Here is a 27,672-nt window from a genome sequence, read left to right as displayed (position 1 = left end):
ACCTAAATGAAGTACTTCAATGCTTTTTCTTAGTTACTCGGCTATGTGGTGACTACTACTATGATTTTACTTTGCAGGTAAGAAACCTGATGCTCAGCAAGCCCAGGTCACAACCAGCTAGTGAGTGGGCTCATTATCAGGACTTTCCAGTTCTTTACTCTTCCCTGAGACCGCCCCACTGCATCACCTCAGTGAACCTGGAGGGAACTCTTATAACCTCCTGCACATTTTACAAAGCAGGTGAGGCTCAGGGAGGGGAAAAGACTAAGATCACACAGCCACACAGGTAGCTAGAGGTGAGCCCAGCTCTCAGACACCTGGCTAATGCATTTTCTACCACACAGTGCAGTGTCCTGCCAAGCACAGCCCAGTCCCCGGGAACCCAGCTCCCTATACAGGCGGCTGTCTACAGAAAGGCACATTGAAGACAGCATGTGACCTAGCAAGGCCATCGATGCAGAGCTCCCTTGTCTTCCCTGGTGAGGGGAGCAGCAGGCCACCCTGTCTAATCCACAGATGTTGCCTCCTGGGAAGCATCAAGCTGCATTTAACCAGATGGTGCAGATTTCCACAAACTCAACAGCTTGTATTTCATTTCTTGATGCACTTAAACAAATAGAGAGATTTGCCTTCTCCCAAAGTTCTTCGCTCTCCTCTCCCCAAGGGATCCCGTGGAGAGCAGAGGGTAAACAGATACATTGCTAGCAAAGATGGTGTGGCATCGCTTGCCCATTAGGGTGTATTTAAGATGCTCCTTGGGACCTCTCCACAAGGTCCCTGGGGGCCACCAGGCTGCTGGGAGGGCACACTGGTCTGGGGCACAGCAGCTGCAGCTTGAACATGGTGAGCGGGGGCGGGCTGGGAATCAGAGGGCTCAAGGTGGGGAAGCCTTTGTGAGACAGCCAGTAGGTAAAAACAGGGGCGAAAGAGGCAGATTGCAGGGTACACTGTGGTGTGAGAACCCAAATGAGCCTGAGGGAAGTGTTGTTGTCTGGGCTTCTTAACTGAAGGGTTTCCATTCTGCTCTGGATAGCCTTGGTGAGGGCAGAGTGCCCTCAGCACTTCAGGTGGGACTGTGGCAGTGGTGACTGACATGCGTCTTCATGGTCCACCACAGCATGGGAAGGGACAAGGATAAGCAAGAGGGTGTCAGGGGAGAGAAACCATCGTCATCAAGGACAGAGGCCTCATTCTGCAGAGCATTCTCACAATTGGCAATATCTCCATATTCTTTCCATATATGTTTCTGTAATGTCTCCGTTATGCCAGGTACTGCAGTGAGAACACAGCGATAAACTAGAGAGAAATGGGCCCTACCTTTCGGGACCCAGCAGAAAGTCTTTGGGTGGGGCAGTCAAGTGGCAGAGAGTGTCAGGGGAAGCAGGGGGTCTCTCTTGACAAATGCCCTAGTAGGACTGCATGGTGGTAGAGTGCATCCTGTTCTCCATAGGCTTCTCTGACCCACTGATGTCGCTTGGACATGTGACTTGCTCTGACCAAAGAAATGTGAGTGCAAATGACGCATATCATATCAGGGCAGAATCTTTGAGAGCCAGTACGTGACTCACCATGTGTCTTTTCGATGTGCCACAAGGGCAGCAGTGTTCTAGTAAAGGCTGTTCTTTTAGCCTGATCTCAAGCTGAAGCCCACAAGGAACAGTCACGGTCAACCCAAGAACATGTGGTACAAATGATAAATAAATCATAGTTGTTTTAAGCCAATGAGATTTTCAGGTCATCTGTTACTACACCATAACCTGGTATTCTGACCCATAGTCCACATAACTGACTGATTCTAGTACATGTAATTCCCATTTTGCCATCTGCATACCATCAGCATGGACATGGAGGGCTTTCTGATGTCATTTCAGGAGCTCATACCCCAGTGATCCTATGATAAGACTATCATTCTACCCCTGGAATCCTAGACAAGAGGGATCCCTCCAAGACCTCGGAATCAGAAACTTGGATCTCTAGGTGAAACAAGATGGGCTTTGGATGGGGGGTGGTCAGCCAGGTTCCTAGGGAGAGCTGTAGAAACTCAGTTGCAGACCAGCCCCTTGGGCAAGGCTACTATAGGCAAAAACCTCCCCAGGATTGAAGGGCATGCTGTATGGTAGCTGCATAAAACCTCAAAGGCATAGGCATGTCCGGAGAGGAGCTCACTGCTCACTGTCATCATCCATGAGTCAGTGTGTACAGCTTTTTACTGGTGTGTGATTAATGACTTAATCTGATTCCCAACAGGAATGCATCAATTTTCCTTAAAGTAAGAGGCCCACTTCAGTTCTCTGGGAATGGAAGCACTGGCTCTGACTAAGGGACTAATATGGTCCGCTGGAAACACCAGCTCTTTAGGGGTATCTTGGAGAAGCTTCCTGTAGTTGGGCTATTCTAAGGGTACGAAAAGCTCTGTCAGTGATTCTTGGTGAGGGCAGCTCTGTTATGCTGCAAGGTGTAGTAGAGAACCAGGGAGCTAACTTTTTCAACATGTCGGTCTTCCCCAGGAGACTAAACTGTTAAGTGGTCTTCTTAAGTTTCATATAACCACAAGATACATAGCATTTGGACACTCAACAAATATTTGTTAAATTAATACATAAATGAATGAGTGAATGAATCCTCTATGAACACTTCCTGTCTCACCAGTGTATAATTCTGAGAACAACTTAATGTCTGAACTACCCTGACAGGTCAATCATTTGATTTAATAGCACACTCTCATTCTGTGGCCTTTCCTTCAACAAGACCTGTCCTTGCAGTTCATGACTCCACATACCAAACAGCTGACTGGGTGGTATGTGCGGTAGGTGCCGGCCATCTGCCAGGAGTCTGTGGTTCCGAGGAGGAACAACCTCTGGCCTCTGGGCTATGAAGGCATGTGCATCACAAACTACTTTTCTATTTAACTGTAATATGTAGTGACTTAAGGGCATCAAAGCAGACCTTTTCTTGGGCTATTGTTAATGTCAAATTTAATTTGGCCAAGAGGTCTTGCCAAGGGTTTCACCATGCATTTCATACTCAAGGCAGTACTGTGACACTTCACCTCCAGAAAGCCAGGTACTGAGACATACCGTCATCTTAAATCTCTGAATTAAGAGGAAATGATAAGCAGCTTGCCCAACCTCTCCTAGAAGCCTGGCTTTATGTAAAGCAAGGGCAGTAGGGGAGGCCTTCTTTGGCTATGCCCAGCCCCGCAAGCTGGAGGGCACATGGGTTAAGGGCCCTGATTATTTTTATTTCAAGGCAGAGTGGACGTGTCTCAGTGTACAAACTTCAGGCAGCAATATGCTGGGTGTTCAGTACTTCACTGGAACTAAAGAGGCTATTTCAAGTGCTGCTGCTCCTGTCAGGCACTTCCTGAGAGCAGGCTTTGCGCCTGTTATTGTCGACTCCCCCACCACTGCTCTTGATGGAGCTGATGCTGCAGGAGAAGGAAGCAGGTGGGCAATGACCAGACACTGCAATGCCCCTACGGGGAGACACCCTTGCTTGGGTCCCCGCACAGTTACAGCACTGAGAAGAGATGCCAGAATGCAAAATTACAGAGGAAGCACCTCGGGACTGTTACCCTGGTGAGCATAGAGGGCAGGAGAACATTGACTAAAGGAAAGGGTTTAGAATGATGAGGAGGAAAGAGGGCATCCTAGGAGAAAGAAAACACGAGCAAAGACTTAGGGATGGGAACAAGCCAGGCACGGGGATAAAGGAGGTGCCAAGAAGAAGAACATCAGGAGGACACTGGCTATGATAATGGATGGGCAGGGTGCAGGCAGGTCTGCTGAGGGTCGAGGGTCAGGCTAGAGTTGGGCAGCATGCCTGGATGTTCCACAGGTGACCGTCATCATTGTCCCCTAATTCTGCTCTTGCCCTAGATTCCTAGTTCTTATTGGGGGCACCCTCATCCAGCTCTGTGCTCATCCTGGAGTCATCTTAGATTCCTTCTTTCTCACTCCTGACAGCTAATGCACCATTAAATCTCACCCATTTTGCCTCCTCACTCTGTCTTAAATACATACCAACAGCCATTCCCTTGGTTCAGAACTAATTATATCTTTCTTAGACTATGGCAATAACATCCTAATTGGTTTCCCTCTTTCCATCCAAAGTCAATACAGATTTGCAGAATTAAAAATGCATGAATGCTGAGGCTTAAAAAGTCATGGCAGTTCCCTGGTTAAGAAACTCCCCAAGAAACTTGCCTACCACCCACTAAAACACACATAAAAGCTTGTCTCCAGAACCTCAGGTTCCCATGAGAGTCAGGAATTACAACCCAGACTCCGTTTTAGAAGCTATTGAACCTGCATTTCCCTCGCAGCTTGCAGGAACCAGGGGGCCCCGATAAGCAGCCTCCTTTGGAAGGAGACTCTAGCACCAGATGTGCATCTGAGTCTCACTTATTTGCACCTGCCCTTTTTCCCAGAGCTCTATCTCAGCACATTTCAAGATTCGGACTTGGAATATGGAGGCAGGGGTGGCCCTGCCCATCAGAGTTACTCGGGCAGAGTTCCCATCATTGTGGAGGGTGGCACTACCAGGCAGGTTTACCAGAAAGACACGCAGATGTCTCTCCACAAAGGGTCTCTCCGAGCACCGGCTGATCTTGCATGCACCTTGGGGGAGACTGCTTTCTGACCGAATGAACCTGCCCTCCTGCAAGGGGAGCTGGCAGTGCAGAGGAATGAGCTGTGTTAACACCAGATGCAATTTTGTTCTAAAGTTTCTTACCTTAGAAAATCTGTCTCACTCCCTGTATCTCCTCATCTCTCCCAGCAACATTCAAAATCAAATCACAAGTGCATGCCCTTGGGCCCATCTGATCTTTAACAAGCTGATTCCATCATCTCTTTATAACCTGGAGGAGTTTAGGAAATGACTATAACCCACGGTCGCTCTAAGCAGAGTGGGGTCCAGTCGACTCATAATTTAGGTGCACAGGAAGCAAAATGGGATATTCATTCAAAGTAAGCTGTCTGCGATGGCTCTCTGTACGCAGAGTGGGGGAGAGGACTGGAGGCAGTTTTCTGAATATTGCGGGCCCCTTATATCCATTTTTGCAGGAGCTGTTTGGGATATTGATGGGGTGGTGATTTCCCTGCTCAGCTACATCCTTCTGGAGAAGCCCGCGTTCCCACAGGCCTTCCTTGCTGGCCTGGTGACATGATAAATGGGACATGGTGATACCCAAGCAGGGTTCTTTTCACATTCAGTTCTAAAAGTTTCACTTGATTCTTTAGGCACCCAGCAGTGCGGATGAAGGTATGTGTGTGTGGGGGAGGGACAATATTAAGGAGGGGAAAATGTTCCCAAGACAGTAGTGGAGGGGCCACCTGGGGGGATGGCAGGCTAGACGGTGTTCAGGAGCCCCCTTTCCCTTTGTAGAAATGTATTACCCCAAATACAGGCCCAGTATAAGACTAAGCTCCCCACAGCACTGCTGCAGGGTCAGATGTGAGTTCTTGAGTATTTTTGAAGAGAACAAAGAAGAAATAAAATATGTTTGGGTGGAGATGAAGGAGGCCCGTCAATACATGGACAGTCTTTTTTACAAAGCCCATGGGAACATGCCCACCATACTGAACGTCCTTTTATTCTACAGGCTGACCTGAGAGATTCACATTCTAGCTCCAAAGGCCTGGCCTAGCATCACAGATATTGAGCTAAAGAGACTTTCCTTCTGATAGACCTGCCTTCAATTTCTGGCTATCACTTTCTATCTGTGTGACCTTGAATAAGTCATGTTTCCTCTCTGGGCCTCAATTTTTCCATCTTGGATGAATAAATGCCCTTCTAACAGAGAAGATGAGAGGATTAAATAAAGTAATGCACGCAAGGAGTCTGGCAGGCTGCATGAAGTAGGCGCTCAGTAAGGCTAAGCTTCCTTGTGTAGCACCCCTCCCCCGGCCCAGTGGCCTATTTCCTTGCCTGCTCCTCTCTGCGGCACCATCTCTCAGCCCATGGACAGTAGGCCCCCTCCCCCGACACTTGGACACCTTCGCTTGGCCCATCTCTCCCCAGCCCAAGCCCTTCTTCTCTGGGCAGCTGGGCCAGGCTTTGCTGGCATGAGACCTGAACAGTTTCACAGGACCTCCCAGCTTGGTGTAATGTTTTGTGGTTTTATTTTTAAAATGCTTCTTGATTTTTTGAAGAAGGATCGCATTTTTACTTGCACTGGGGCCCTGAAAATTATGTAGCTGGTCCTGTCCCCGGTCCTGACCAACCTCTCCCCAAGGGACTGACAGCACCCTTCATCTTGGCCCCTGGTCAGATGTCTCTTCATAAACCAACACAGCGAAAGGAAGCCGGTGTTTCTTCAGGCCCTCTGGTAGATGCGCTTAAACACATTGTGTCATTAATCCCTGTTTTACTGAAGAAAAATAGAGGCTTTGTTGCTTTCCTTGCCCTCATCCATGCAACTGGTAAATGGTGGGGTCTGATCAAGTGTGCCTGATGCCAAAAGCTGTGCCTTGTGACTCTTTAAGCACACTAAACAAACCTAATATTCATCCCCCAGTTACATACAGAATGAGGGAAGGGCTCATTCTCCCATAATATAATAAAATATGCTTTGTATTAAACAGTCCCCACTGGGTAAAACCTACCACATAATTTCTGAAGGGATTTCTCAGAGTAGGTCTCCCGGTCACACCCCTTCCCGATGTAATTGGTCTGCAACTCTGTGGTGATCTGGATGGAGGACACGGCCCCGTCGCAGGTCTCCAGGTGGATGCTGGGGAACAGGGGCACACTCCCCGAGCCAGGCTGATACTCAATCCTCTTGGCCCAGTCTGAATAAACAAAGAAAAGATGAAAGTGAATCAGGTACAGCCAGTTCTGCTATGACACTTGTTTTGAATATGCGAATGTGCTCCAACACAACTGATACATTAGGGAATAATTTGAGGATAACAGGAATTTCACATTTGCGTATGCAAAATTGCCTTTCTGAGAAATACTAGGTGAATGCAGGAAACCGCACCCAGCTGAAGCCAGCTGTTTAGCAATGCACAAATGTGCACACGTACACATCTCAAACACCTTCCAGCTACTAGGTTCACTTGTGTTCGGGGCTGCACCCACCCGCACCTGTGGTTACATCTCTGCATCCCATTCAGACCACCCTCCTTTCACCTGTTCACAATAACGCACAAGCTGCAACCCTTCCTACATCCACTTCCATGAGCAAAGGCCAGGGCTCTTCAAGGTAAAGTGTCGTATTTATTGTAGTACTTATGTTTCTTAGCCATTTAACCTGTATAAAACTGTACTACCATTTTTTCTTTCCTTTTTACGTGTCACTGATGATGTTTTTGAGTGTTGTGCCCCTTACCCCGCTTCCCCCATTCTATCTAATGTGGTGATTTGTAGGAACACATATGTTTTGTCATAAGACAAAAAACAGGCTGATAGTTCAAGGATTCCATGAAGTCATGAGGTAGGATGCAAGGATTCTTCCCCAAAGATTTAGGACTGTTACCCACTTAAGAAGGGCTGATGGTTCTCACTGTTTTCTAGTGGAAAAATAATTTGGAGACAATAAAGTGTTGGACAGGGTAAAATTACAATGAAAATGGCACCACATAAATGCTGAGTGAGTGTACAGGCTAATTGATTGAAACAGCAATACCAGCAATTGAAAGTCAGAGCCAGGTCAAGGCGACGTTCACAGTGACCAATAATCGTGCTTGCTGACAACAGCGAGCATCCCACACTCCACGAGGATGCATGCCTGAGAGTCTGTGCAACCGTAGGGCCAGCTTGTCGGCAGTAAAAAGAGTGAATTTGAATCATTAAGAAACATGAGTTATGGAAACTTTATCACATAGATACATTTTTGTCACATAGAATGTTGCTGGATGTTGACCTTTGTTGAAGTAGAAATGAAAATCTATGGAATTGCTTGCCCTCACCCATGAGAAATTCGTAGTCCTTTATCTGTGGGTCAGTGTGCAGCCACCAGGGGGCTTCTCACAAGCTCCCAGTGGGCCACTGGCCACCGGCTTGAGCTACACCAGTAGAGTGGAGAGGGCCGGGCTTAGGGTCCAGCCAGGTGGCTTTGTTTACTAAGCAACCAATTGTTGGGGTTTCCATGTATCAGGCTCTGCTTGGAGCATTATGGGTAGAACAGTAAAGGAGTCAAGAAAGGTCCTCGCCTTGTGGAGCTGGTGGAGACAGGCGGATGATGAGTAAGTCTGTCCTATCAGGGAGGGTAAGTGCTCTGAAAGGAAAAGTGGTAACAGAGAGGGCCTCTTTAGAGTGAGAGAGTTCCTGTTTGAGCTGAGGCCTGAATGTCAAGGATGAATGTGTGGGAAGCCTCAGAAAAGTTTGTTTGAAGCAGAGGAAGCTATAATCTTGGCTTGATTCTGTCAGGTCAGAAAGATCTTGGGCAGGTAAGTGAAGGTCTCCAAGCCTCAGGCCCCTCATCAATAAAAATGGGGCCATTGCACTGACCTTACAGAGTTTGGGTGAGACCAAGTGTGACAACGTGAGCCTGGCATGCAGTAGGGCCCTGATCGGTATTATCCTGGGAGAGGAAAGGAGATGTGTGGTCCACGGGGGCAGTATCCTTTTACATGCAGCCTTGCTGCATGCTTGATAACCATGTAACCTGGGTTTATCTCTGAACCCCCACATTAACCAGCTATTCTTTAAGGGGTTTTCTCAGAGCGCACCAAGAGCAGGGATTGCACGCCAGGGTTGTGAGGTTCATCTCCAGGGATATTGCCATGGGAGGATACTTGGATGAAGTGATTATATGGACAAGAGAATATACCTAATTACATGTTTTTCCTCATAGCTCCCAGAAGCCATATCTGGACTGGCCTAACATCTCCCTATGGAGCTGCTTGGCCTGTGCTATGGAGCTGTTATGGCCTGTCAATCTTAAAGACAAACCACCTGATGACAGGAGGGCTTTTTAGAGGATGTATCTGAAAGTCACAATATTGGGAGAAGCAGTCCGCAAACACATACCCAGCCTTGTAGTGTGTCCTAGGTATGAAATAATTTCATGCCACCATGCCTTTGATCATGCTCTTTTTTTCAGCATGGGGCTCCCTTCTGTTTTGTCGTCTCTGTGCAACCTTTCAGGATTTCTGCAGTCTAAGTAGCAACCTTCCTCTGTGCTCTCACAGCATCCTAAACATTAGACTTTGACATTAGACTCTGACATTAGACTCAAGCTTCATGGCTACTCTGAATCCCTATTATGCCGTGCAATGCCTGCACAGAGTAGATGCTCGTGAGAGAGTGCTTGGAAGTGTTAATGAGTCCTATTGGATATCGTATTGAAATTATCCATTTGTGTGCCTGCCTTCCCCAGTAACTGGAAACTCTTTACAGGCAGGCTTTGTGATGTTTATTTTTGATCCTTCCACACCTAGCTCAGTGCACAGGAAATATTAGCCATGTGCCTCTGGGGACCTCCCGGCACCTGAACTTGACTGCTGCCATGGCAGCCCTTCGTGAGCCACAGACAGAGCCCATGGCCGGTACTCAGCCCCTCCCCTCATTCCTACAGCACCGTCCATCCCACCAGCAGCCCGGGACATGGGTGGCTCTCTTTGTTCTCAGCAAGGCAATTGGTTCAGAATTGCTGATGGAAGAATTTGTTTCCTAACAAAAAAATGGCATCAAGGAGGAGGTCTATTTTCCTTCCCTCCCTCACTCCTCTCTCCTTGGATCTTCCCTTTCTGACGAGATGCAGATAAAATGGAGAAAGTGGTTTTGTGCATGGGCCTTGGTGTGAGCCCGACGGTACCAGTTCTTGAGGCTCTTCTACATCTTCTAGTGTGTCAGAGATGTCCCACAACACCTCCTCTGGAAGCCTCTTCTGTTGGAGAAGCCCAAGACACCCTTGGTATCCATTTCCGTTATTCTGTGGGCCTTGCAGGCATTTCTTTCTCTTCTAGATATTTTGGTGGTTATCTTTGATGAAAAATTCTACCTCAAATCCTTTTAAAAGAGGTGCAAATAAAGAAGCAAATAAATAATGAAGGAAAATCAGTGCAGGCAGCCTTAGCAGAGTTTTTATTCCTCTTGCCACCCTATGGCTAGAGGAGCAAGGCCCTCCCTGGGGAGAAATCAGGCACAAAAAGAGTTTTTAGGAACATCACTTCTGCCACTTGCTTCGGTGACCTCATGAGGCTTGCTTTTGAGGGTTTATGAGGAGCAGGCAAAATTGCAACTGTACAGTAAAAGAAATCGATGAAGCTTTCGGAGTGCAGTATCCTTAAGAGAGTGGGAAACTCACACAAACAGCTTTCATTTTCCAAGAAGGAGTTGAGATGGGGGTTAAGAGAGCAAAAGCAAGTCATCAAGTTCAGCCTTTGCCACATGAAATGTCTATGCATTGTTATTTCTTGGAGGGTAGGAGAGCATGACAGTTAAAAGTATGCCCTTTAAATTCTGAGTGTCTAGGTTCAAGTCCCAGACCTCCCACTTCCTGTGTCACTTTGGGCAAATCACTTACTTTCCTTCAGCCTCCATTTTCTCTTCTGTAAAAGTAGTACCTACCACCCAGGACGTGCGGGGATTAAAAGCAGAGTTATTACAGCACCAAACACAAGGGACATGTTGAATGGATATATTATTGTTAAAATATCATTTATTTAATAATATTTGTTTGGGAAATAAGAGGACCTACTATTATTAAGCACTGACAAGGTGCTAAGCTCTTGTACACTTATTTTTTCATTTAATCCTTCCAGCAACCAAGTGAGTGGGTGTTATTATCTTAATTGCACAGTTGACAAAACCCATGGCTGAGAGTTTATGTGACTTTGCCCAAGGCCACACAGCTCTTTTAAAATAACTCCTCCACAGTTCTGAGGATTTGCCAGAACTGAAAACAATGGCAATTCTTTACAGATTCTTTTTTGAACGTTCAATTTATACTGATATAAAAAAGAAAAAGGTGATAATCTCTGATGTTGGCAAAGGACCAGGGGGTGTTGCCTGCTTCATCACTGCTTGACCCCAAGGGCGGTCTGTGGGGGATGACGCTGCTCTGACACCGAAGACTGGACAGATCTGGCTTCGAACCTCAACTCCTCTACATGCAGGTCATGTGACCGCTGCAAAGCAGTTATCTCTAGACTTCCATTGCCTCATCTATAGATTTGAGATAATTACACCTCCTTGTGGGCTTCTTGTGAGCATTTAAGGCTAAGGACCCAACACAGAGATTGTCCTCTTGAAGTTTCATGATTGGAACATTCCATTCCTTGGTTTGCAAGCTTCCTAAACTTCTTAAAGCTGTCCTGCTTAGAGACAAAATCTTTTCAGTTTATAAAAGGCCTGGAGACTAGTTTATGAATTGTGGTTCAATTTTTTTCTTTAGTGAAGAGATAGGAAGAAGACCACCTATTGTTTTAATAATCAGGCTCAATTACACCCTAAGTGTTTCTGAAAAAGCTATCATTGGAATGCCTTCAGATATTAAAATCCCCCCTCTGTGGATTAAGGATTTAGAAACATGATGATTTTATTATAACTCTCACTAAATTTAGGGAACATATGTTTTCTTATCAGGAGAATATTAACCACTTAGAATTCTCATATTGAATGCCTGGAGGTGGAAAAACGCTAAGCTGAGACTTCTGGGAAGCACGGGCTTTGGGGGCTCTTGTAATCCAAGGCATTCAGGTCCATTGTTCCAACTCTGCGTGAAAGGGAAAGGCACAAGTGTGTCAAAACATTCATCTTTCCTTAACCGTGCATGTTCAGGGGCCTCCAGCTCTTCCTGGTCTCAGCTTTCAGCAACTGAAGAAGGCTTTCTAGGAAATTGCTGGATTCATACAAGGTGAGTGGCTGGATGTGGGGATGCTGGGCAGTGGGACTGATGGGAAGGGGGCCTCCCTGAACAGGGACTGTTCAGGCAGCGGACATTCTAACCAATCTCTGCAGGCATCAACCATCTGGCATCTTTTAAGACTTTCTCCAAGAGATTTGTGACTTTGATTTGGGCATCAAGAGGCTTCCTCTCCTACCCGGAGAAGCTAGGGTTGCTCTGTTTGCTCAGCAGCAAGCACTTTTATCTCCACTGGATATCCAGGGCATCTGAACTGGAGAGGGGTGAGGAAGTAGAGATGAGCTGGAGAGGTAAGCAGAGATCAGATGATGAATGCTGGCTCAGAGGTTTGGGGTTCACCTTAGGGCCAGTGAAGAGCCATAAACGGGTGCTTGATGAGGGCATGAAATATCCAGGCTGTGCTTTGGAAAGGTCACTTGGAAGCTGGGTTAGGCCTGGTATTTATTTTCAGAACATCAGAACAAGCAGAGGGTCATCTCTGACAGGATCATGCAGTGGGGAATTAACTTCAATTTAATTACATTGAAGAGTGTTAACTCTGCAGCTGGACAGACTCAGGTGTGAACCTGGCTCTGCTTCTCCTTGGCTGTGTGGTCTTGCACAGATCACTAAACCTCCCTGAGTCTCATTTTCTCATTTGTAGCATAAAGATAATACAAATTTACCTTGCATAGTTGCCTTGGGAATTGGAGAAAAAGTATCCAAAGCACCAGAACAGAGACCTGTTGTTACTACTACTGTGATTATTTTTGTATCATTCTTATCATTATTCCAGATTTTCTTTTCACATTTCTGAAACTGCTGCCTTGGGTCTGCAACTGTGAGTTTAGATTTTGAGCTAGGCAGAGGTAGGGGGTTGTGAAGATTCAGAGGAGCTGGGCATCCAATCCTGGCTCCAAGGCTGGCTTCATGCTCGGAAGGGCCCCCTGGTTGGTCTAACGCTCTGCTGTCACTGCCTTAAAATTCTTAATAATTTTAAAACAAGGAGCCCTCCATTTTCATTTTGCACCGGGATCCACAAAGAGCTGATCCTGCCTTTCCAACTGAGTAACCTTGGGCGTGTTCCATAACCTTTCTGAGCTTCAGTTTCTTCAACTGTAGAATGGGGATATTCATTAACTACCCCAAATGGAGGAACTCAGGCTTTGGGGTCAAACCCAGCTGTGACTCCAGCTCTGCCACTTGTCAGCATGTACTGTGGGCCAGTCATTTCCCTCTTCTTCGGAGTTTCCTCATGCAAAGGTAATATTACCGCCTATTTCAGAGTAGTGGATAGTGTTTACGTCAGATAATGAGTGCAAACCACTTAACCCTGTGCCCCACACATATATTTTTTAGCAGTGAATTCTGTGGTTTTCTCCAATTAAAAACAATTTCACAAGGGCACAATTTAAAAAGAAATACAGTGCAAACTCTCTGAATTCAATTTACAAATGTAAGGGATCTTCTCTTTCTTTATTACTGACCCCTTTCCATTTACTCTATTTTATTTTCACAAGATTTTTACTACCTTTTAATTCCTACTTAAAAGAGATATCTTCCTTACAAGAGAGAAGGAAGGAGGGGCAGCTATTCTCATGTCCAGAAGTTAAGCCCCAAGGCTGTCCCTCTGCGTGGGTGCGCGGTCCCTGGCCTTCTGTGCAGGGAGGTCAGGATTCCAACCAGGACCATAACAGACACTGAATCTGAATCAAAATGGCTCAAAATGCTCACCATTTCCTTAAAGAGGCAGTTTGGGGAGTTTATATGAGCAGCACTTAAAGGGATTGTACAAAGTGTTTGTGCTTATTTAATATATTGCAAACCATGTCATCTATCTCGTTCCATGGAGTGGGCTCCGTCACCCCTAGTTCCTCCTGAAGCTGTTTCTCCTTCAGCAGGAGGAAAAGTCCCTTCAGAGATCGTGGAAAGGAACAAGGTGTTCAGCTTGTGGAGCCATCTCTCCCGGCCTGACCATAAAGTTCTGGGGCTCCAAGTGGAGAGACAGGCGGGAGCTTTCTTCAAGACCCTCTCTTGAGCTTTATTCCTTCTTCCTTGGCTGTGCTCTGTGACTTATACACATTGATGATTTACAGTTCATCATATAAAGAAAATTGAGTGCTTTGAGATAGTCTAGGTCACTTTCAGATAGTCTAGGTCACTTATTGCCTTCCGCATTCTTATAACATCATCTAACTCATTCATGGTACATGCCGGTATCTAACAATTCATTTATTTCTGTGCTTGTTTGTCTACAATTCTCAATTCACCCTGCTTCCTGCCCTCATCAGAATTTCTACAAGAACAGAGACTGTGACTGTTTTATTTGATTTTAAATTTCCAGTGCCTGGTACAGTTCCTGGAATACAGTGGGTTCTCACTAAATGTTTGAGGAGTGAATGACAAGGATGATCCATGAAGGGTGCCTGTGTCTAGATTCTGGGGCTCAGGGAATTCCCTTGGCACTCTTACTCTGGCTGGGCTTGCTTCTTGTTGCATTTCTTACGAATTTTCCTGCTCAGTCCAACCCCTCTAAACTGGCGATGTTGCTGTTCCACTGGCCTGGGTCTGGGGTTCACTGCATACTATATTACTAGGGCTCTTGGATCTGCACAGAGATTCAGGTTCTGCTCTGCCCTCATGCCTGGACACTGCACCACAATCCAGGCTGTCCACATGTTGTGAGGGGATCAATTCTCTTTTTCAGGGTTCTCTGATACCAGTAAAGGTGCGTTGGCTCCCCAATAAGCCTCTAGTGTTGGGTACCATTTCTTTAAAGCCTGTGACTTCCCCTTTCACCCTGGCTTCAAGCTCTCTCATGGGCATTTGAGCTGCAGCCAATGCCGCCATTGAAGTGAACCTTATCGTGTCCAGAAACCAGGACCCCTGCCCAAAGCTTGGCTGCTGCTTTCTCCCAACCTTTTCTTCCTCTTTCATTCCTTCAGCTCATGTGCTTCTCAGTCCCCAAACAGAAACATCTGGCAGAATTGATTGTGAAAGGTACGGGAACCAGGCAATTTAAGATCAGCCCTTCTGAAAGATAATTCTCCCAAGGGGGAAATCATTAATTCAACCAACCAGGGTAGTTTCTCTTGGATTTATAGAAACTCTTCCCTCTTATGTCCAATAAACATGAGCATTTTCCAGGCAATTTTCTTAACGTGGGACAAATGTATGATTAGCAAAAGATGAAGTAGCTATTCTTCAAGAATCTTTACTTTTATGGCTTTGAAAAGCATTTACAATGCAAAAGTATCATTTTTCATGCTCACATTTTCAGTCTTTTTGTAAAGATAGCTTATGTATACTTTTCATACTGCAATAATGTAAATCTGTTTAATCTATAGATCAATGGTACACAATTGCAAAACATATCTTTTTTTTTCTTTTTTTAATAGAAGGGCCATGACTCTAGGTGATGTTAGAGTGCTGCAGGACTTCTTATTGCACAAACTGATATCTTATAGTTGGAACCACATTATCATCTCTTTGGAAAATATGGTATAAATCTGCAAAGTCCATCTACTATACTTGAAACCATAGAGTCCATGGGTATGCTTATTTGAAAATGATTATTTTAAGTATAATAATCACAATAAAAGTTCTCCATAATCCAGTTAATGCAGTATCATCAATGTTATGGTATACTTTGTTCCCTCATACATTGTCATTTGAACTTTATCTTTTTTCCTCTTACCTTTGTGACACATGCATTATTCCACATCATTACACCTTTGCACCCCTCAGGAGCTGCATAACATTCCCTCACAGAATGTCCTTAACCATGTCCTTTAGGGCAGTGTAATTGTCAGGCATTAGCTGGGTTCCATTTTTGTTTTTGTGCCTAGGTGAATATCTTTGGGCAAAAGTGTTTGTCTGCATTTTGGATGACTTTCTCAGCAAGATATTACCTGACCTGTAGTATATGGGCATTTTGAAGCCCAAGGTACGTTTTTCCAATTGCCTTTTTAATCATTTGTGATGACTTATGCTGCCCTCAGTAGTGTGAAGGACTAATAAATAAATTGAGTACATATGCAGGATACAAAATTAATATTTAGAAATCAGTTACATTTTTTATACGTCAATAATGAACTATTAGAAATATACATTAAGAAAATGGGAGAAATCAAGATGGCGGAGGAGTGAATGGAAATCTCATTGACCTCCTCCCAGGACCAATCTGGAATTACAACTAAATTGTGGAGAAATCACCTGGAACAAACAACTGAACAACAGCAAGAGAGGAGCCTTATGACCTCAGACAGAGAGAAGAATCAGCTTTAGCACAACCTAACTGGTAAGGAGTGTGGTAGAGACTCAGGAAGGCATATGGGGAGCCCATGGGCAGCAGCACCAGAAGGATATTTAAATGGCCAGTTGGATACCCCTGAGAAGGGTGGGGGATAAACCATAAGCAGGGATCTCCAGCCTACAGAACCAGAGCCCCAAAAGTACACAGATAACAACCAGCTGTGAAAAGTGGCAGGTTTGCTCTCTGCCAGAAATGGGAGGCTGGAGACAAAAAGAGGTGTTTAAAGGGCCAAAGCATAAATTTTTATTTGCAGCCACTTACCCTGGTCTCCAGCAAAGGCAGGGTCAGAGTGGGCTAGATACACCTGAGGGGAGACTGGGGAAGGAGGCTTTGGGGAGAGAACTGAGAGAGTAGTCCAAGGGGTTCTGGTGCTCACTCATCCCCCACATGGCAGTAGCCATCTGGCTCAGGCAGACCACTCCCCTGAGTGGCAACAGCATGAGATGACCCAAAAACTCTGCCCTCAGGAGGGACTCTGCCCTGCCCTGTGGTGCCTAAGCCTGACTGCTGCGTGTAGAGTGACTAGATTAGTATCTGAAGGAGACAACCACAGACAGTAAATTTCTGGAAGTCTCAAACAGACTGCCTAAGGTCAGACAGGGTCAACATCTGACATCACAGACGCAGATCCAGAAAGAAAAACAAAACAAAACAGTGGTTTCCTACCATAGAAGTTCACGCCACAAAGTCAGAAAATCAAGACAGATCAATTTAAGAAGCAGAAGCAAAAAAGAAGAGCCTCCCAAATAATGGGAAGAAAAAGAAACACCTCCCACCCCAATCAAAGGGAAAGGAGGAATCCCCAAAAAGAAAACTAAATGAAATAGAGGCAAGTAAACTATCAGATATTGAGTTCAAAACAACGGTTCTAAGGAAGCTCAATGAGCTCAATGAGCTCAGTGAGCTCAGAGAGAATTACCAAAAACTAGAGGGAAACTACGAGGAACTTACTGCAAACTATATCAATATGAAAAAAGACATAGCAACCATCAATAATAGATAAGAGGAAATGAAGAATACAATTTCTGAGTTGAAGAACACAGTAGAAGGAATCAAAAGCAGGCTAGATGAAGCAGAGGATCGAATCAGCGAGCTGGAGAATAAAGTCGAAAAAAGCTCCCAGAAGGAGCAAGAAAATGAAAAAAGACTAAAAAAGAATGAAGAGGCTTTTAGGGAAATGCAGAACAACCTGAAACATAATAATATCTGTATAATAGGCATACCAGAAGGAGACGAAGAGGAGGAAGGGATAGAGAACCTGTTTGAAAAAGTAATGATGGGAAACTTTCCTAACTGGAGACAGAAAAAGTCACACAAGCCCAGGAAGCACAGAGGGTACCACTCAAGAGGAACCCGATGAGGCCCACTCCAAAACACATCATAATTAAAATGGCAAATATCAAAGATAAACAGAGAATCCTAAAGGCAGCAAGGGAGAAACAGGTAGTAACACACAAGAGTGTCCTAGTATGGCTAGCAGCTGACTTCTCAACAGAAACACTACAAGTCAGAAGGGAATGGCAAAAAATATTCCATGTCATGAGAAGCAAAGGCCTACAACCAAGACTGCTCTACCTAGCAAGGCTCTCAATTAAAATGGAAGGCGAAATAAGGAGTTTCCCAGACAAAAGAAGGATACAAGAATGCATCTCCACCAAACCAACATTGCAAGATATGCTAAAGGGATTGCTTTAAGAAGATGGAGAAAAAGAGTCATGTGAAAAACTAGCCAGTTTTCACAGTCACCAATACTTGATATTGCCAATATTTTTAATACTTACTAATCTGATTATGACAATGATGATATTCTGTTACTCTATTATTTGTTGAAACGAAACCTGTTTTTGTATATTTCTTGCCTATTTCTATTATTTTTAAAAGTCTTAAATGATTTCATGGTATTCTTTATCAATTTTTTGATTAAATGTTTGTAGAATTATTTTCCCTAAAAAAACTATTAACCTTTTTAAAATGTGTTACAAATACTTTCCTACTCTATTACTTGTCTTTTATCTTTTTAAATATGTATATGACTGTATAGTCTTGGGTGTTTAATATAGTCATATTGTCAATATTTTACTTTATAGCTTCTGGGTTTGAATATTTTACTTCGGGGTAAGAAAAATTTTGTATTTTCCCCTAAAAGTCCTTAGATTTTACATATTGATTTTTAACTCACCTGAATATTTTTTGTATAATGTGTGAAATAGGGCTCTATATTGTTTTATTTCAACTAATAGTGGTTCATGCACCTTATTTGTTGAATAAGCCTGATTTTCTGCATTGATTTGAAATATCGATTTAATCATATATTACATTGTAAGAGAGATATGTACATTTGTTTCTAGAATGCTCATTTTATTTTATTGATCTATTTAATTATTTTTGTGCTGGTGTCATGTTGTTTTAATTGCCGAGGCTTTATAATGGATTTAAATTTTTAAATATTTTATAACGGATTTTGACATTAAAAAAATAAAATCAATCTGCATTTTTTAAAAAAAGAAAGAAAGAAGGAGCTCCTACCTTTTGTGACAACATGGATGGAACTGGAGAATATTATGCTAAGTGAAATAAGCCAGTTGGTGAAAAACAAATATCGTAGAATCTCACCTATAAGTGGAATCTATTCCACAAAATAAACTAATGAACAAAATAAACCACAGGCATGGAAACATGGAGCAGACTGAAAGTGACCAGAGGGGATGGGGAAGGAGGACAATGGTGGAAAGAAGGGGAAGAGACTAGACAAAGAAAATGTATGAATGACCCATGGACATGGACAACAGTGTGGGAATTGACTGTGGGAGTGGGGGGTGAGGTGGGATGGGTAGAGGAGGGAAAAGGGAGAAAAATTGAGACAACTGTAACAGAATAAATATGATTTTAAAAAAGAATATACATTAAGAAAACAACCCCACTTACATTTGCATCAAAAAGAATTAAATACCTAAGAATAAGTTTCACCAAGGAGGTAAAAGACCTGTACTTGGAAAACTCTAAGACATTGAAGAAGGCAATTGAAGAACACACAAATAAATGGAAGGTTATTCCATGTTCATGAATAAGAAGAATTTAACATCATTAAAATGCCTTTACTGCCCAAAGCAACCTACAGATTCAATGTAATCCCTATCAAAATAGCAAAAGCATTTTTCATAGACCTAGAACAAATGATCCTAAAATGTATATAAAACCATGAAAGATTCAGAATTACTAATGCAATCTTGAGAAGAAGAACAAAGTTGAAAGTATCACGCCACTTGGCATCAAAATATACTACAAAGCTATAGTAATCTACACAGCATGGTACGTCTATAAAAACTGACACATAGAGCAATGAACAGAATACAGAGCCCAGAAACAAATTCATGCCTCTATGGCAAATTAATCAATGACAGAAGAGGCAAGAACATACAATTAAGTAAGGACAGTCTCTTCAGTAAATGGTGTTGGGAAAACTGAACAGACACATGCAAGAAAATGAAACCAGACCAATTTTTTATACCATACACAAAAATAAACTCAAACTGAGTGAAAGACTTAAATGTAAGACCTGAAACCACAAAATTTCTAGGTAGTATTTGACATAGCTCTTAGTCATATTGTTTTTGGATTATGTCACCCCAGGCAAGAAAAATTAAAGAAAAATAAACAAATGGGACTACGTCAAACTAAAAAGTTTTTATACAGCAAAGGAAACCTTAAACAAAATGAAAAGACAATCTATTGGTTGGGAGAAGTTATTCACCAATAATACAGCCAATAAAGGAGTTAATATCCAAAATATACAAGGAACTCATACAACTTAAAACCAAACAAATGAACAAAGAGTCTGATTTTAAAAATGGGCATGAATAAACATTTTTAAAAGAAGACATGCAAGTGGCCAATAGACATATAAAAAGATGCTCAATGTCAATAATCATCAGGGAAATGGAAATTAAAACCACAATGAGATGTCCCCTCACATCTGTCAGAATGGCTATTATCAATAAATCAACAAACAATAAGTGCTGGCAAGGATGTGGAGAAAAGGGAACCCTTGCACACAGTTGGTAGAATTGCAAATGGTGTAGCCACTATGGAAAACAATATAGAGGATCCTCAAAAAATTAAAAGTAGAACTATCACATGACCCAGTAATTCCACTATTACGTATTTATCTAAAGAAATCCAACACATTAGTTTGAAAAGATATATGTACGCCTATGTTCATTGCAACATTATCTACAATAGTCAAGATATGAAATCCACCTAAGTTTCTATCAATAGACAAATGGCTAAATAAGATGTGGTGCATATATATAACAGAATATTACTTAGCCATAAAAGTGAATGAAATCTTACCATTTGCAGCAACATGGGTGAACCTAGAGGGTATTAGGCTAGGTGAAATAAGTCAGACAGAGAAAGACAAATACTATATGACAAATACCAAGGACAAGTATCAAATACCATATGTAGAATCTAAAAAAATAAATGAAGAAACAGAACAAAAAAATTCATTGACACAGAGAACAAACTAATGGTTACCAGATGGAAGGGGATTTGGGGGGATGAGCATAAAAGGTGAAGAGATTAAGAAGTACAAATGTCAGTTATAAAAAGAGTCACAATGATGTAATGCACAGTAATATTCAGTCAATAATATTGTAGTAGTCAATAATAGTAATGTTGTAATAGCTGTGTAGGGTGTCTATGCGCACTAGATCGATAGGGGTGATCACTTTGTAAGGTATAAAAATGTCTAATCACTACATTGTACACCCACAATTAATATAATATTGCATGCTACTTGTAAATGGAAAATACATTAATGTAAAAAAGTAAAGAAGTGAATCCTCTCAGAGTTTACTAGCTTCCAGAGGCTCCAGACAGCTTCCCTGCGTTGGCCTACAGTGTGATCGGGCAGCAGCAGGCCCCACAGGCCTCCCCGACCTTTCACCTCTGCTTGAGCTCACTTGCCCATGCCTGCTGCACCCAGCACGAAGCCTTGCTCTGTCTGGCCTGAGCAATGGACACTGGTCTCCTGGCCAAGGACACCAAATGTGGATGCTCTGAAGGCACCCAGGCCTCATGGGCTGAGGCTGGCTGGGCCCCATGGAGAGGCAGGGAGAAGGGCTCCCCCTGCTAAGGTCCACTTTGCCACCTTTGGGCCAGGTGAAATCTGGCTGTTATGCCCACAGCTTTACAGAAAGTTCTGTCTACTTCATCCACTGTCTGCACTGGAAATCTCACCCCATCTGTCATAATGAACGAGACGACAAACATAAGTCAATTTACCTCTGATCAATTTTCTCCAAACCCTCCTCTGCAGCCCAAACTCTGTTTCTGTTGGTAGTGAAGCAAGAGATGCTGAGTAGAAAAGGGACATACAGATTCTGGAAGATCTGGCATTTAAGCACCAAGCTCTCCTGGGGTTATACCTCCCTGCCCTATCCCAGCGTGGCTTCTCTCCCATCCCCTCAGTGCACCTGGTGAATTGTATTGACCCCTCACATCTCAGCTTCAGTGCCATCCTGTTTAGGAAGCCTTGATAAAGGGTCAAGAGCCTCTGCTCTCTGCTCTCGCAGCTCCTGGGGTGCCTGCCTCGTCACTGCCCTGACTTCCCTGAACTAGAATGATTTGTTCACCTGCTTGCCCTCATCCATCACTCCAGCTTGATGGCCTCAGGGCCTCACTGCCCACCTGGTACAGACGGAACCTAGAAGTAAGTTCCTTGAGATGAATGGAAGCTTTGCCAGCTTCTCTGTTGTGCCATGACCACAGCTGTCCCTCTGCGTGGTTAAAGGGGGACCAACTCTCCAAGCCCCAGTACTGGCACTTTAAGGCTCATGATACCTTCAGCCATGGGGATCCAGGGCTCCCTGGCAGACCACAGCTCACTCCTAACCAAGAGCATCTGAAGGGAGAAGTATCTTGGAGATACATGTGGGGAGAAGGGGACAGTATTCTGCCTACTTTAGAGTTGAGGACAAGTGTAGCAAGGACAGATGGGGTGGCTTGCTGTGGGTCACATTCACCACTACAGCCCAAGCATCTGTAGGTATGAAGATGATACTGGTTTCTAAGCTGGCACCCCGTAGTAATACAGAGAATAGGGAGGAAATCATCACTTAATAGACTCTTTGCTGGGCCTTTTACAGGTGTTATCAATTTGACTGGCATCCCATCTGAGGAAGAGAGTAGTAGTAGGAGGGCTATTTCACTAATGAGACAACTGAAGCTGAGATGCCAAAATCTCTCATGATCACACAGTCAGCAAATGGCACTGAATGGCTGGCCTGACTCCTAAACCCACTTTAGGATCTTCTATTTCTTCTCCTTCAGTTCCTTCATTGGTAACATTGATCTGCTCCTTGCATAATGGAGCCTGGATTTGAACCCTGATCGTTCTGGCTTTAGAGTCAGCTTTCTGAAGCTGTACCCGCTGCTGACTCTCTGCAAGGCAAAATTCTAGGTGGCTGCAAATATTTAAAAGAACTGTCAGTGGAAGAGGGAGTGGGCTGACCACATGTGGCTCAGGGGCAGGCCCAGGTCCACAGAATGACAGAGCAGAGAGTGGGGTTCTGAGTCAGGAGACCTGATACCAGCTGTGGTCCCACCTAAACCCCTTTGTGGTCCCCAAAGAGACATCTAAAAAGCCTGAGAGATGGCTCTTCTATCCTGAATGAAGGCAGGTCCTAGTTGGAGGCTTTTGCGGCAGGAGTGCCACCCCCTGTTCCCTCTTGAGGCTGCCCTGCTGTGCAATGACACATTTTCTCTATAACATGAGGGAAGGATTCTAACTACAGAATTTTGCTTAAAATAGCTTCCAATGTCTGGAAAGGTGGCTAGTGTTCTCCTTTGCTTTGAGACACATTGCAGGTGAAAGAGCAGGAGCTCCGTATCTGCAGGCAGACAAGACTGGGGCTGGTGCTGGTCTTGCATATTACTAGCTGTGTGGCAAGTCTTAGCCTCAGTGCTCTCATCTGAAAAATGGGAAAATAACAGCTTTCAACTGTGGTGAAGAGTAAATGAGAGTGTGCGTGCAACACCCTCAGACAGAGCTTGACAAGTAGTAAATGCCGCCAGTATGACTGAGTGCTGTTTGGGATGAGCAGTCCACCCACGCCACCTGCTTAGGGCTGAGATGATCATGATCAATCCAGAAACTCTGAGGCCCATTTCCCAGTGCTCACACCAAGCCATGGCGGGGGGCGGGGTGTGGTGTGGGAGGTTAAAGCAGGCTTGATCATGGGCGCTTTTATCCAGCAGGTTCTTAAAATGAAGATGCTACCAAGTAGGTAAATCAGCATCCTGTTCAGAGCTATTTATTGTATCTTGATGATCAGTGATGTTAGTGATGTTGGACAGGTCGCTCTTCATGGAGGAGCGTCCCATGAGACCTCTGCTGGGAGCGTGGATGCTCGGATGCTCACCTGGACCATCTAGGCAAACCCAGGAGCACCTGTCTGGATCACACTGCTGGGGTTTGTGGAAGTCAGGCCTCAGAGATGGCTTTTACAATTATTTGCAGGAAAAAAGGTCCATTATGATTTTAAACTTTGAAATCAAGGGAACAAAAAGGAATTTCTGTTCCCTGAATCCTGTGTGTAGTTCTGTGCATGGTGTTCCACTGGCAGCCTTTTATCTCGTCCTCACAAGAGGCCCTCATTGCCCTGTTTACAGTTGGGGAGGCTGAACCAGTCAGGAAAGACTTTCCCAAGACTGCAGATGGGGTTAGCGCTGAGCTGGGACTGAGGCCTGAGTTCCCAGTTCTGGACTGTGCTTTTTCCACCCACTTCATTGTCTCTTTTTAGTCCCAGTCTTAAACTTCAAATCCAAGGACATAATGACGAAGCCACACAGCCTTATCCAATCCTATGAATTTCAGTGTGTGTGTGTGTGTGTGTGCATGGTGATTTAAATTTTCAAAGCTCTTCCATACCTAGAACATCACGTGGCCTTCTTAATCCTACAAAATATGTCCAAGGATTATGATTCTTCCTTTACAGTTGAGGTCACCTAGGCTCAGCAAGGGAAGTGGCTTCCACAGAGTCTGTGGTGGATCATGATGGAGCTAAGAGCTGACTTGAGCCCTTACTCTCCTCCTAGCTCCATCTTCACTGTTTTGTACCAGCTCCCACACCCCCACACCCCACTGCCTTCTCCAGTGCTGGGTTCTGGGTGTGCTTGGGATAAGGGAGGAAGAATGAGCCAGAGCAAGAATGGGGAGGAAATGAAGGGGGAGGGGAGAGGAAGGGAGGGAATGGGGACACAGACAGGAGAGGACATCGATGAAGAGCAGATTCAAGAGGAAAGGAGACTGAGGTAGAGGGCACAGGGTATGAAAAAGCTGAACCCCAGGTATGAATGTCAAATAAAGCCAGGCCCTGTCCTGTTGAACAGGGAGGATGGTGGGTAATTTCCATTCTCAATTCTCCTATAGAAGAAAAGGTAGTCTCTTTGGTCTGGTGTGAGGAGCTGCAATTGGGTCCAGCATCTCTGGGTTTGCAGCTTTAACACCCAAGTCTCAGGCTCATGTTTTCTTTCTCTGGCCCAAAAGATCACCAGAGGCAGCTCTAACTTTAGGCAAATAGCATCTGAGAGACAGACGTGGGTTTATTTTTGAGCGAATTGTAATTTTAAGGGGATAGTGCACTAGACTAGGCTCAATCAAGGAAATGTAAGGTGAGTGGGGCAGGGAGAGGAAAGAAAATGAATGTTAGGGCACATCTTATGTGCTACTAGTTTCAACTTTTGCTACCCTTTCAAGGTAAGTTTCATCACCATTTTATAGATAAGGTGAGTGAGAGGTTAAATATGTTGTCTCAAGGCACATAGGTTGTGTCTCTTCTGAACAGTTTTCTGAGATGCCTTGCTCAAGCTGGTTATTGCTCAACTGGAAATTCCTAACCTCGTTTGATTCTCTTTTTCCCTCCTGACACCTCAGTGCCATCTGGGATAAACTGACATGAATTTGAATTCCACCTCTGCCATTTACCAGCTGTGAAATATTGAGCAAGTCACTCAATCACTCTTAGCCTGTTTTCATCATCTGTAAAATGGGCTAGAATTGCTTTGGCCTTTACTCTCTTTTGCCTCTGTCTACATATGTCTATTTGATGTCCTATTCTTTCTAGGCTGGGCTAGGTACTCCAATAAACTATTTCTCACTAAGGTGTCAATGGACAATAATAGCTTCATGCAGCTCTCTGCAATTTTTTTTCTATAAAGGGCTAGATAGTAAATATTTAGTCTTAGAGACCCATCTGGTCTCTGGCAAAACTATTCAGCTCTACTGTAATAGTACAAAAGCAGTCATGAGCTAATATGTAAATGAATGAGCGTGGCTGTGTGCTAATAAAACTTTATTTATGGACACTAAAATATGAATTTCACATCATTTTCATGCAGAGCAAAATATTATTTTTCTTTTGATTATTTTTAAAACCACTTAAACTGTAAAAACCATATTTTTAGCTCACAGTTACACAAAAACAGGTGGTCAACTAGATTTGACGTGTGATTACTCTTTAATGACCCTTGGTTTAAAAGTGACTCCTGCAGGAAGCATTTGCACTTATGTGGGGATTTTCCATTAGAACAAAAAGTTGGTACACTAATGATGGAATCTTGGACACCTGGCTGGACAGTGAAGGAGAGAACTGAGAGCAGGAAGCCATCTTTTCCTCTGCCTTTCTAAGTCTTCATGCATCAGCTTGCAGTGAGGGTCACATCATCAGGAAATCTTCTGAGGGACAAAGTTCTACCTTCTGAGCCCTGCTCAATTGCTACTCTAAGCAAACCTGGGCACTATCCTGGGCTTATCACTATATGATTTAAAATCAATGCCTTTCATGTAGTAAAACCTATGCCAGCTCTTCAGTGTACTTGATCAATAATTGATATGACTTTTGGAAAGGGCAGGGTGAAGCTGGCTGACCCCAAGGGCCCGGGCTTTTTCTCCTTGGCAGGGAGGTAGACAGGTGGACAGCTGTACAGGGGACTGGGAAATACACTTGACAAGGGTTAGCAGGGGCCTTTTCTACCCCAGACATGCTTGACTGCAGACCTGTCCCCTTGTCTATGGAGTCTCATGAAATTAGCTTGAAAAATCAACCTCCTTTGCTCCAGTACCTTGGACAGGTTTGGGAATAAATACATGGCTTTAGATGCTTTTCTGGAAGTGTTCCCCTTAAAAGTGCACTCAGGAATAATCATGCTTTTCAGCTGGTCTTCATGCCCCAATTTCTGCATCCCAGTAACCATCGCTGTGGTTGGCCAAGGAGTCCTTCTTTTCCAAGAGGCTCCTCACCACACTGAGACATGAAAGCTTCTGGCCTCCCCACTGCCCTCGGGGTAACACAGGAGGCCCCTCTCCATGATCTGGTCCCCACTGCCTTGTCCAGCCTTCTCTTCATGCCCTGGCTATATTATGCTCTTCCTACCTCCCTGACCGTTGCTCCCTAGCGTGGAACACATTTCTTTTCTGTGCTGAAATTATTACATTTCAGGATTTGGCCCAGTTGCATCTCCTTGAGGGCCCTTCAAGGTGGAGTGGCTTTCCTTTGTGTCCCCATAGCTCCCTCTACCAGAGCTTATGTCCTCAGTAGGTTGGTGTACTTTTGTAGCCCGTCTTCAGCACACAGTGGGCCTTCAGTAAAGGGTGAATAATTCACTCTGAAAATATTTCCCACGTGTAATGTTCATGTCAACTTCAGCTTATCTCACAATGAAAATAACTAAGGAAAAATTAATCTCACCCAGCAGATTTCACACTGCTATCTTTTCATCACAGAAGTGTTAGATGCCCTCTAGGTGTTTAGTAAATATTTTCTGTGTGACCTTCTTACTCAAAATGAAGGCTATGAACCAGCCACACTTAGTAAGTCAGAATCTGCATTATACCCAGCCTCCCAGGTCCTCATGTGCACATTAAGGTTTGAGAAGCACTCTTTTAAAAGATACCACCCCTCCTTCCTAAAGACGGCCTGATTTCTGGAGTGAGAAACACTGAGACCATTTGACACACCTGGAGAATTACTCATACCCAAAGGAACACAGAAGAAATGGTTCAATTTATGACTGCATCTCCTTTTCTTTTTATTTGAGATAAGACACTTTTTTTGTGAAGGAAAAGAGAACAGGAGTTGGGAAAATCCCCAGGAGCTGGTGGTATTGGGGGACCTGGTGCTGGCCAGCTGTAATCGATTGCCAAGGAACTGTGCTCAGGAATGAGGCAGGCAGGCAGAAATGGGGTTCCACGGGGGTTTGAGTCTGGAGAGCTGACTTGATATGGGAACCTTGGATCCAGTATGACTGGATGTCCAATCAGCAACATATCTGGGAAAGAAAGGGTGAAAGGCTACCAGGGAAGTCTGCAGTGGCTCTGTAAAGAGGGATTGTTTTAGTATAAAGGGACAGTGAAATACTGAATTTTGGGTCTAAACTGGCAGAGATAGGTAATAAATACAAAATCTGACCTGCAACAATAAAAGGGGAAGTATATTAAGTAAGTATTGTGAAGGCAAAGTTTTCAGCTTAAAACATAGAAAGAGATGGGCCAAGGGAC

The 27,672-nt window shown here is 44.1% G+C and overlaps 1 protein-coding gene across 1 annotated transcript in view; it reads right to left on the bottom strand.

Moving 5' to 3' along the window:
- The window catches only part of CLSTN2 (calsyntenin 2), a 564,551-nt gene that overhangs the window by 83,577 nt on the left and 453,302 nt on the right, over nt 1–27,672 (bottom strand). Inside the window, exon 6 of the mRNA XM_054595487.1 lies at nt 6,609–6,794. Coding sequence (XP_054451462.1) covers nt 6,609–6,794 — 186 coding nt within the window. The remainder of the gene's footprint in view (nt 1–6,608; nt 6,795–27,672) is intronic.

The sequence above is a fragment of the Pteronotus mesoamericanus genome, unplaced genomic scaffold (genome assembly GCF_021234165.1).
Source record: "Pteronotus mesoamericanus isolate MK-2021 breed Mesoamerican mustached bat unplaced genomic scaffold, CSHL_Meso_final scaffold_54, whole genome shotgun sequence".
NCBI lineage: Eukaryota > Metazoa > Chordata > Mammalia > Chiroptera > Mormoopidae > Pteronotus > Pteronotus mesoamericanus.
This window is presented reverse-complemented; position numbering and strand designations above follow the sequence as displayed.